Here is an 11,885-nt window from a genome sequence, read left to right on the forward strand (position 1 = left end):
CGGAATTGGGTGGGAGCAGTGTCCTTGGGTGCCTGAGGTAGCTGGCAGATGCTCAGGTTCTCGGTTCTTGCTGCATTGGCTTAGAGACATCAGGAAGGTCTGTTGGCCATTGGGGGAAAGTCGATTGAAAAGAGCCAGTCACCACTGCCAGAACAGTTTTGTTTTGTCTTTTCCTTCCTGGTTTTAGACCCACAATCACATTTTTCCTATTTTCTAATGATTCCCTCTCTTCATCGGCTTCTGATACCTTTCACTTTATCCCCTCCATCATCCCTGTGGTTCCTGTGCCTGTCCAGACGAGCTCTATGCCCAGAAACTGAAGTACAAGGCCATTAGCGACGAGCTGGACCACGCCCTCAATGACATGACCTCTATGTAACTATCAGGCAGCAGTGTGGGGTTGGGTTCCTGGCTTGTGGGTGAGGGTGCAGCCTGCGTGGAGTGCGCTTGGGTTTTGTCCTTGACTCGCAGCCTTCACCCAACGTTGGTGCTGGTTATTTGTTTGGCAGAACCTGGGGAGATGGTAAATCTTGGATATAATTTTGTGTTTTCTCTTATTCTCCCATCTAGTTCTATCAGGGTCTAATTCTGTAAGCCATGTTGACCTCAAACTTAAAATCCTTCTGACTTACCATCAACCACTAAGATTACAGCCCTGCACCATTGTGCCCAGCTCTCCTTTACACCGAGTTTTCACGAGTTGTGGTGACACACAGCTGTAATCCCTGCAATCTAGATGCTAAGGCAGAAGGATTGATGCAGGTTCAAGGCCAGCAGCTAATGCTACATGGCAAGACAGGGTCTCAAAAGCAAAACACAAAATGGACGTGGTGGTGTGCACCTTAATCCTGGCATAGGTGGATCTCTTGAGTTCCAGGACAACCTGGTCTACATAGTGAGTTCCAAGACAGCCAAGGTTACATAGAGAGACCCTATCTCAAAAAACAAGGACACGTGAACACAAATCCCTATTTGTGCCCTGAAATGAAAGCTAATAGGACATTTCCATGATGAGAAGCAGCCAGTTTAAGAACTGAGCTGAGGGGTTGGGGATTTAGCTCAGTGGTAGAGCGTTTGCCTAGCAAGGGCAAGGCCCAGGGGTTTGTTCCTCAGCTCCACAAAAAAGAACTGAGTTGAGTCCCTAAGCAAGCCAACCAGTGAACAGCACCAAAAGTTTTGGGGACTTAATTGATTCCTAATGCTAATCTGTGTCTTCTGCCCACTAACCCAGAGATGGCTGAGTATTGTACCTGAAGTGTCTGGCTCTCCTGCCCTTTCCCTTCTCCCAAGCTGCTGCCTCAGTTGAGCCAGCCCTTCTCACCTGGAGTGTCCTTTTCCATACAGATAAACTGTCACCGTTTCTGCTCTGTTCTGGATCCACCCCCTTTCCTTGGGGAACCCAACACCCCACTCGCTCTGGATTCCATTTGGGTCAGCCTGGCTAGTTCCCAAAGCCTTAGGGCTGGGGCTTGGGGGACACAAAGCAATTTACATATTTGCTTTCACCCTCGTCCCAGATTAAAATGTTAAGCTGCCAGAAGCCTCATGTCCTCCCGCATTTGTTATTGACAAAGCTGTTAAGAAGGAGCCTTGCCGGTGTGAAGTAGGGACAGCCGTGTAAGGCTGTCCCCTTCTGATTTATGTGTAATCAAAGCTACTTGTGTGTGTGTGTGTTTTCTTGACATTTAAACTTGCTGATTGGAGTCTTGTCAGAGTGGTGAACAAGTTAAGGCTCCTTGTGGTCGGAAGTCTGGTGTTACTCCTTAAGACCCTCCCAAGTCTTTTACTGCCAAGTTCTTAAATAGTCTACCTGGAGCATTTTCGTTCCATTTGGCCCTTTCCCACATAGTAAGGTCAACAGACATCAGATCATTTCCTAATATGCTACCCTTTTGCCGGAGAGTCAGACATTACATCCTCAGGGCACATCCTTACAGTTAAATAACCATCATCCTAAGTGACAGAAGAACATGTAACAGAATGGCTTGACTTCTCAGGAGATGTGCTTTCGTCTTTAAACCTTTCTCACTTAGTGGAGGCTGCCACCGTTTGTTCAACTTTGTTTTCTAATGGGATGTCATTGAGACACATGGTAGATGATTGGAACAAATGAAAACAACCAGTCATGTGCACATGAGGGTGATGACTTACTATTAACTTTCTCCTAGTGAAAGTCTTCTGTGTATATATTACAGAATTGAATACCAGCATTTCAGAAGTGCTCCAGTTTATACAGCAGATGAATTTGATATTACAGCTAAATGCTGCATAGTATTTCAGTTTCTTATCCGAGTGTGTATTTGAAACTTGCTTTTTCTTCTCGGTGTCTAGGGCTATGGATGTGGCACAGTTGGAGAACACTCACCTAATGTGCGCAAGACTCTGTTTAAACCCCAGAACCACAGAGAAAGAAAGAAGGGAAGGGAGAGAGAGAGAGGCTATAGCTAGGTAGAGAAGTGTTCCCTAATGTAGGTCAGACTCCTTTTCCTGGACTATCTCTTCCTGCCACATAGCCTTTGAGACTGAGGTAGAGGTGGGCTTATTTAGCAGATGATGTCTAGATAGATATCCTGTTCTGATGGATGGATGGATGGATGGATGGATGGATGGATGGATGGATAGATAGAGGTGAGGAACCGCCTACATGCTCAGGTTGCTCTGAATCTTGTAAGAAGAAAGGACAAGCCCAAAGTCAAAAGCTACTGGGTAAGCTCCAGATAGTAAACTTTGGGGAGCTAAGTGGAGGGCACTGGTTCCATGAATTGGCATTTTTGAGCTCTTTGTTGTTTTGAGAGTTTTGTACTAGCCCAGGCTGTCCTAGAACTCAGTATGTACCCAAGCTGTTCTGAGATCATGCCAGTCCTGCCTCTGCCATCCCAAGACATGTACCACCACTGTACCGGGTTTAGGTGAGATTTTGTTCATTTTCTTTTGGTGAGAGAGAATTCTGAACACAGAGCCTTTACCACTGAAATACATCACCAGCCTCAGTCAGGATTGACTTCTAATGAGCAAAAACAGGGTTAAAAAACCCACAGCTAAAGGTAAATTTGGGAGACAGACAGTTGCTAAACGTCCTGCTGGGAAGCTTCATTGTGTGTTTGATGATTAGTGATGGAAATGCCACTGTCGTATCTAAGTGTGCGCTATAATGTGAGCACCTCCCTCCTAAGACAAGTTCATCTGACAGCTAAGAAAAGATTGTTGCATCTGGGCATGATGGGCAAGCCTGTAATCCCAGCACCTAGGAGGCAGGTCACTGTGAATTCAAGGCCAACCTGGTCTACAGAATGAGTTCCAGGACAACCAAGGCTATACAGAGAACCCCTAGAAACCATACCTCTGAAAAACAAAAAAGACCAAATCTATTAGAGGGGCTAGAGACATGGCTGAGTCATCTGACTGCTCTTCCAGAGGACCTGCATGGCAGCTCACAACTGTCTGCAACTCCAAGATCTGACATTCTCACACAGACATGGATACAGGCAAAACACCAGCGCACATAAAATAAAATAAAATAAATTTTAATTAAAAAAAGAAAAACTTCAAGGCCACATATAACAAGACCCCAATCAAAAATAAGCAAGGTGGGGTGTGGTGGTATATACCTTTAATCCCAGCAGATGGATCTCTTAAGGCCAGGCCAGTCGACATATCGAGTTCTGGGTTAGCCAGTATAATGAGATTCTGTCTTTAAAAACAATAACTTTTTTCCAATTAAAAAATAGTATGTTTGTGTGCGTGTATATTGAAATAAGAACACTTAGCAGAATATGCTGACCCCAAGTTACAGACATATGCATACCATTTTCTATGCTAGCTGTCATGTTGTCCTGTTGTTACCTTTGTTTTCCAAATTCACTCCACTTCCCAAATGCTTTAAAGTTCACAAAGGTGTCCTATAAGTGCACACACCACTGGCCATGAATATGCCATGCTTTGGGAAATACTGGGTTAGGTTGCAGACTTCTGGAGAGTGACTGGGGCTTGTGCTAGGGGAGTAGTGGGAAGGCCGCACTGAAAGCGGACCTTTTATTCAACTGTTTGAGTTAGTTTTCTGAGCTAGAGTCTCACTTTGTAGCCCAGGCTAACCCAAGATTCTACAGTCCTCTCACCTCAGCCTCCAGAGTGCTGGGTTACAGGCGCGCACAGCTGTGCCTGGAGGACACAAGGGCCTGACAACTAAGTGTGTGGAAGTCAAGTTCAGTTACTGGGTTTGACATAGAAAAAGAGATAGTGTTAAAGCTGTAGAGAGGGATTTGGGGAGCGAGAGAAGCGTGTGTCTGAGAAACGGGTGTGCCGGTAAGAACAAGAGGCTGGAAGGGGAGGAGTTGATAGAAGAGATTCTGGAATCAGGGATTGCAAGCAGTTGAACACAAACACCTCAGAACCATAAAGAACATCTACAGGTACCAGTCATGGTGGCGCACGCACACCTTTAGTGCCAGCGCTGGTGCAGAGGCAGGCCAATCTCTGTGAGTTCAAGGTCAGCCAAGGCTACATGGAGAGACCCTGTTTCACAAAAACAGAAAACAACAAAATCAACAGCTCCATATGTGAAAAGGGTTAAATAAAGGAAAAGTCTTGGCCAGTCTATAGAGCAAGTTCCAGGACAGTCAGGGCTACACAAAGAAACCCTGTCTCAACACCCTCCCCCACACCCCCACACACACAGAAGGAGGGGGTGGAGAGGGAGAGAGAAGCTTAGTTGGGTAGGAAGCTAAATGGACTTCTTTGGAGGCTAGGCGCAAGGGGAGCGGTGGCTTAGGGCTGGTGGCTGTCAGCTTCAGCAGATAGACTGAGAAGGACAGGAACTACACGGGCATTCACTGCTTTAGTAATTTGAGGGTATGTTTTGAGCATTACGGTCAAGGGGAGGGAGGTAACATTTAAGACAGGAGAGCGCATCAGTAAAGAAGAAAAGTAGTAAATACACTTTAAAGTGGTTGTACCCAGTAGAATCTGGACACTGATCTCCAGTATAATAGTCACTTGCTTCTGTGACTATTAAACATGTCTTGTGGTGAGGCTAGAATTCCAGTTTTGGTTGTTTGTTTTTTTGAGACGAAGTTTCCCTGTGTAGCTTTCTTTGGTGCCTGTCCTGAAGCTCTGTAGAGGGGGTGTGGGGGGGACCTTGAACTCACAGAGATCCACCTGCCTCTGCCTCCCTAGTGCTGGGATTAAAGGCGTGCACCAGTAACATTTGGTGGTTTTATTTATTTTTAACAATAAAATTCATTTAAATTTAAGTAATCCCACAAGACTGCTGCTCAGGACAGTTATAGACATTTAGTATTGGGTAGGAGTTGGAAGACTAGGCTGAGAATTTAGTGAGACCCTGCCTCAAAATAAGTTAAACACAGGCTGGGGCTATGTATAGCTGAATGGTATATTGTTTGCCTAGTGTATGTGCAGGGTCCTAGAATCAACCCCTAACATCATTTGAAAATAGAGAATGAACTAAGAAGAGTGGAAGATTGAGACAATAACTTCTCTTTTTCATCTTCTGGGGCCTTCTGCTTTCCCCCATCGGTAGGGTGAGGGTGTCCTCGTGCGGTGTGAAACACTGTGTGGTGCTGGGTCGGTTGCTTCCTATGGCAGCCAGCCTCGTTCTTGTGTGTACTCACTGTACGTGGCCAAGCAAGAACTTGGCCCCTTAGGCGGTGAATTATATCTGTTGTGTGAGTGTGACATGCCTGACATGACCTATGTGCATATGGAGGTCAGAGGGCAACTTGTAGGACTACCTTTCTTTCCCAAAACTGGTGTGGGTATCAGATTAAGTTGGCTATGGATGGGAAATATCCCTAGAAAAACAGCTTGAGAGGTGAGAGCTGACGAATTGGAGGGCCTGCTATTTGTCAGGCATGTCTCCTGCATAAGACAGGCCCAACACGAAGCCTCTTGGAGCTTACTCACCACTTCATGTAAGGGTAATTGTACACACAATGTTTCTGCACGTTAGTTAGCATGTTGCTGCCCTCTGGCTAATACTTGTCTGATCACTGTGACAGTCAAAACCTATCTGTAGCTAGGCATAGAGGCACACGTCTATAATTAGAGCACTTGGAAGGCAGAGGGAGGAGGGTTGCACCAGTTTGAAGCCAGCCTAAGATGTATAGTCTTAGAAAAACAGACCCCCCCCCCCCAACACACCTGTGCAGACTCCCACGTTTCCTGGGAGAGGGGGGACAGTGCAGCTTTCTAAGAATCACTGCCTTAGCTGGGTAGTTGGTCCCTCTAACCAGTCCCAGCAAGACAGCAAGGCCTGCATCTAAAATAAGACCTTGTCTCATATTGAAACAGGAAGTTGAACTTCTGAGCCGGGCACGGTGGTGCACACCTTTAGTCCCAACACTCAGGAGGCAGAGGCAGGCAGGTCTTTGTGACCTAAGTAGTGTTTTAGGTTATAAGATAAAAAATCAACATGAGATTCTTTTTATGCCTAAGGAGTCTTGCCACTGACGAATAGTGTAGCCTGTGAAAACTAGAGTTTCTTTGATTGTCTTAAGATTGAAATGTCTAGCACAGGACATCCCGTTCCTATTCAAAGCCAGAGAAAAAGCTAAGATTTTCTTCCGAGCCTACACTTCCCCTTCTTCTCACTGGCCTGAATTAGAATCTGTGACCACCCTTGGCAAGGAAATAAAATAATTATTCTTAAAAGATTTATTTGTTTATTATGTATATAGAAGAGGGCGCCAGATCACATTATAGATGGTTGTGGGCCACCATGTGGTTGCTGGGAATTGAACTCAGGACCTCTGGAAGAACAGTCGGTGCTCTTAACCTCTGAGGCATCTCTCCAGCCCCATATAATTATTCTTTAAATTAATTGTGTGATTATTTTGTGTGGGTGTCTTGCCTCCCTGTATATGTGTGCACCACACGTTTGCCTGGTGCCTGCAGAGGCCAGAAGAGGGCGTTGGATTATGAGCTGCCATGTGGGTGCCAGGAATTGAACCCAGGTCCTTTGGAAGAGCAACCAGTGCTCTAAACCTCTGAGCCATCTTTCTACCCCCCATAATAATTATATAATTGGCTTACATCCTTTTGACTGCTGGATATACTGCTGACCCTGATAGGTGGATTGTCTTCTGTAAAACCTGAATGTGAGTTGGGGAGAACTTTGGGGTGTGTCTGTTAGATAACACCACAGAAAGAAGCATTTGCAAGTAAGAGATTGAGTGAAACAGTTATGCATGGCGTCCTATTGAGTCCTTTAATGGAGGTGAAGGGGGTGGAGTTGAGCTGCTCTCTTTGGTTTTTCCTCATGGCTGAATGGCTCTTTTAAGCCCACTGAATCTACCTTGTGATGGTCTTAGCCCAGGGTACAACCACTGTGAAGGAAGTGTTTTCCACCTTCAGAACAGCCCTGCAACGATGCTCTCACAGTATCCCTCTGCTGGTCTTTCCACCAACCGGCTGACTTCCTGCCCTGGGTCCTGGTACTCTCCTGCAGCACGGTGCATGTTACATAGACCGGCTAGTTGAAAGACACGCGTGCCTCTGCCTTCTACTAACCTCCCCTTTTCTCTCTCTCCTCCTGTTTCTCCTTTCCTCTTCCCCTCTTCTCTGTTGCTGCTGCAGAGCGTCTCTACAGCCAACTTGAGCGAAACCGCCTGCTTTCTAATGAGCTGAAGCTAACGCTGCATGATCTGTGTGACTGATGGGCAGGGCTCCCTGAGCCCAGTAACCCACACCACTGACCTGGACCCCAGCAAAAAGCTGATTATCTTTTCAGATGTTACTGTTTTGCCCTAAGCAAGTTGCTTTTCCATGAGGGCAGTTAGAGGACTGTTGGTTTCCCGACAGCCCCCATGAAGTGGCAGTGGCTATTTCTGTTGTAGGAGAGATTGTGGGTAATGAAGAAAGGGTCTGGGAGATTGAATGGGGGGCTTGGGGAATGTTAGCTGCAGCCTTCTCACCTGGGCACCAACTGTAGGGTTTGCACTTTTGCATGGATATTTTCTAATAAAAAGACTGACTTGATAAGATGTCGTCCGTAGCTGCTTCATCTTCAGGCCCAGAGATGGGCTCCTTTGACTGGGTTACGAGGGATGGGAAAGAGGTGGGTGGGGTGTGAAAACGGGCCTGCTTTGCCATCGCTGGTGTAGAATTTCCCTCCCGCCCCTGAAGCTCCACGGTTACTTGCTAAGCAGACTTAAGTGCTTGGGGTCCTACCACTGGCTTCCTTCCTTCCTGATCCTTTTCCTCCTTGCTTCGTTTGTATTTAGTTGAAAGTCACTGTCGGGGCCAGCTCTGTTGATACCTCTGCTGAAATCTCACTGGGGCTTTGCTTCCAAGACTCTGTCTGGGTAGTATCCTTCTTGACTTAAACCTGAGGACTCCTGCCTCCACCCCCACCCCACACTCATGCACACACTGTGGAGAAAGTACCTGCTGCAGGAGGCTCTTCCTGTAGCTCCTTCCTTGAGGTATTGATGTTTGTCCTTATCTGCTGTGGTCACACTCCAGTGTGACATTTCCAGTAGATACTGACCTGTGGGCAGAGGAGAGAGTCTGGTGCTTTCAACCTGATCCTTTTAGGACTGAAAGCTTAGTACCTCTCAGTTACCTGTGGGAGGGAGAGGAAATGGCTGGTCAGCCCCAGTTCCCTCCCCCAGGCAGTAGACGACCTTCGATTCCCCGCAGAACCCAGGGATGCAATAGCTGACTTCTATAGCTTCCTTGTGACTGGAGCAAGTCTCAGAATGGGGAGAACTTGGAACTGACTTTCTGTAATTCCTCTCTGTCCCCCCCTAGATAAGCTGAAGTGCACCAAAGAGGAACACCTCTGTACACAAAGGATGCTGGACCAGACCCTGCTGGACCTGAATGAGATGTAGAGCACCCCCAGTCCTGCCCTGTCCTGCGGCCGCTCCTCCCTCTGACCCTGACTCCGCCCGAGGCCAGCCTGCCTGAAGCTGACCTTGAAACTGAGGGCTGATCTTTTTAACTGAAGGCTGCTTTTCCCTCCTGCCACCAACCCCCCCAGCCACCCCCCAATGTCTTTTTCATAAAACTGTGTCAGCCTCTTCCCAGAGTTCCAGCTGGAGGGGCTGAGCACCTTTGGAAACCATATTTAAGGGAATGTGAGCACAATGCAAAGTGTCTTCAGTGCACTTGTGATATGCACATTGTGATTACTCTTTGTCTTGGCAACCATTTGTAACATTCCACAGCTTGGAGCAGCGACCAGTTCCTTTTCACTGTTGGAAGGTGACATTTCAGCCTAATGGATCCTGCTCTCTCCATTGAGGAGGAACACAGGACTGGGCCTGCCTTGCTGACAGCCCGCAGAGCCCAGGCAGGCTCCACTGTGGGGAAAAACCTCAGTTCTCTGTACCCAGTTCTAGCCAAACGACAGGGGATTCTAGGAAGTTAGCCAAAAAACAAAAACTTCTTCCGGGCTGTGAAGGTTTTCAGCTTTGATGTCTTTGAACAACTTTAGTCTTGTTTTTATTTTTTACTTTTTCCATCAGATGTGACCAAATAAGACGGTGAGATGTCTGAGGCACCCCCACCTCCCAGGGCCTTGTGCAGGTTAGGCAAGCGTGCTCTTGTGCAGACCCCGCCCTGAGACCAAACTTGTCTCTCGCTGCCACCCCTTTCCTGACTGCTCACAAAATGGATCATGTTGCCCCTTAGTGTTGAGGTGACCACCTAGTGTTCACCTGCCCCCCGGGAGAAAGCAAAGGAAACGATGCCTGTGCCACTGAGTTAAGCTGCACGAACTCCGTCATCTCGGTGTCCTTTCCTGAGGCTGCTCTCTAAAGTGCCATCTCATTGTGCTTTGTATGAGTCCGTGCTGGAGAAATCTTGAATAGCTTCTGTAAAAACTTTTTAAATTTTATATTATTTTGAAATTTTGCTTTTGGGGGTTGGGTTGTCTTGGTCAACCCATTGGCCGTGAGAATTGTTTGCAGTCTGTGGGCTGGTGGTATGCTGATCTCGAGTGTCCTACCCGGTTGCCATGTTCAGGTGGTCTCTTCGAGGCCCCTGCGGTGGACACCCTGCAGCTTACTGGCTTATCTGTACTCTCCTCTGTCGGGAGAAAGAACCCCATAGTGCAACTGTTTTGATACTGAATATCAACAAGTGACATTTTGAAATAAAGAACCAGTCCCTCCACCCTCAGACCGACTTGACTTTATTACATCGAATGCGCTTTCTCCACAGGGCTATACAGACTGGGTCGAAAATCAGGTCTTTGTGGTTGAAAGCTGCAGGCTTTAACACATTGGAAGCAGACATAAAATAAAGATGGGTTCCAAATGTGACTGGGGGGTTTGGGAGGTGGCACTTATGGTAGAGCACTTACCCAGCATGGTGACTTGAGTTTGGCCTCCAGCACCCATGTAAGAAGCTGAGCCCTGGCCCGTCAGCCAGGCAGCCAGGAACATCCCTGGGACTTACTGGCCAACCAGTTAGCCAAATCACTAAGCTTCAAGTTCAGTTTAGACACTGTCTCAAATGGTGGGACATGGTGTCATGTGCCTTTAACCCCAGCACTCCAGAGGCAGGCAGATCTCCGAGTTTGAGGCCAGCCTGGGCTACAGAGCGAGTTCCTGGACAGCCAGCACTATACAGAGAGACCCTGTCTTGAAAAACAAAAAGACTTGTCTCCAGAAATACAATGTGGGAGAGGTGGTTTGCTTCTGTAGAGGAGCGGGGGTGGGGGGTGGGGGCGGGGTTTCCTAGCACAAGTGGCCACTCAACCCTCACTCCAGTTCCAGGGTATCTGAGGGCTTCTGCACGTGTGTTCCACTTAAACCTTGAAAGCTCACACACAGACACATTTAAAAAAGAAAAATTAAAACAGGCTGGGCAATGGTGGTGCACACCTTTAATCCTAGCACTCAGGAGGCAGAGGCAGGCGAATGTCTGAGTTCGAGGCCAGCCTCGTCTACAGAGCAAGTTTCAGGATAGTCAGGGCTACACAGAGAAACCCTGTAAAAAAAACAAAAAAAAAAAAAAATTTTTTTTTCTTCTGTTTCATGAAACAGAGTTTATACATAGGCCCAGTTATCCTGAAACTCACTCTGGCCACAGACTTAAAGGTCTGCTGATTCCCCAGTGCTAAGATTAAAAGTAGATTAAAAATTTTTTTAAAATTTAACATTAAGGTAGTATTTCAGGAAGACCACCAAGGTTGGCCTTTGACTTCTATACATTCACACACATTAATATTTTAGTCTTTGCCAGGCAGTGGTGGCACACGCCTTTAATCCCAGCACTCGGGAGGCAGAGGCAGGTGGATCTCTGTGAGTTCGAGGCCAGCCTGGGCTACAGAGTGAGTTCCAGGAAAGGCGCAAAGCTACACAGAGAAACCCTGTCTCAGAAAAACCAATATATATATTAGCTTTTGTTTTGTGAGGTGGTCTCACTATCTAGCCCTGGCTGCCTTGATACTTAATATGTAAACCAGGCTGGCCTCCCACTCAGAAATCCACCAGTCTGCCTCCCAAATGCGGGAACTAAACCATGCCCAGCTCTTTTCTACTTTCTTTTTTTTTTTTAAGTTATGAAAAAAAAAAGGGCGGGGGATAGTGCTGGAGAGATGGCTCAGTGGTCAAGAGGTCCTGAGTTCAATTCCCAGCAACCACATGGTGGCTCACAACCATCTGTAATGAGATCTGGCGCCCTCTTCTGGCCTGCAGGGACACATGCAAATAGATTAATCTTTTTAAATTATGAGTATTGGTGTTTTGCCTTCATGCATGTCTGTGTGAGGGTGTTGGATCCCCTGGAACTGAGTCACAGACAGTTGTGAGCTGCCATGTGGGTGCTGGAAATCAGATCTGGTCCTCTGGGAGGGCCAAGTATTCTCCCCATTCCCCTTTTCTTTTTTAATTCTTGTTTGTTTGTTTGTTTTTCAAGAC

The 11,885-nt window shown here is 47.0% G+C and overlaps 1 protein-coding gene across 15 annotated transcripts in view; it reads left to right on the forward strand.

Moving 5' to 3' along the window:
• Tpm3 (tropomyosin 3) overlaps positions 1 to 10,140 on the forward strand; it is a 28,340-nt gene extending 18,200 nt beyond the window's left edge. For 5 of the 15 annotated variants that reach the window (XM_036189810.1, XM_036189808.1, XM_036189818.1 and 2 more), the window contains one exon: positions 8,767 to 10,140. In XM_036189810.1, the coding sequence (XP_036045703.1) occupies positions 8,767 to 8,849 (83 nt within the window). In that variant the 3' untranslated portion in view covers positions 8,850 to 10,140. Of the gene's footprint in view, positions 1 to 296; positions 380 to 1,344; positions 3,269 to 7,590; positions 7,996 to 8,766 lie in introns of those variants that run through there. The other 10 variants (XM_036189807.1, XM_036189815.1, XM_036189814.1 and 7 more) reach the window with 4 other exon arrangements.
• The last annotated feature ends 1,745 nt before the right edge of the window (positions 10,141 to 11,885 follow it).

The sequence above is a fragment of the Onychomys torridus genome, chromosome 6 (assembly GCF_903995425.1).
Source record: "Onychomys torridus chromosome 6, mOncTor1.1, whole genome shotgun sequence".
NCBI classification, from domain to species: Eukaryota; Metazoa; Chordata; class Mammalia; order Rodentia; family Cricetidae; genus Onychomys; species Onychomys torridus.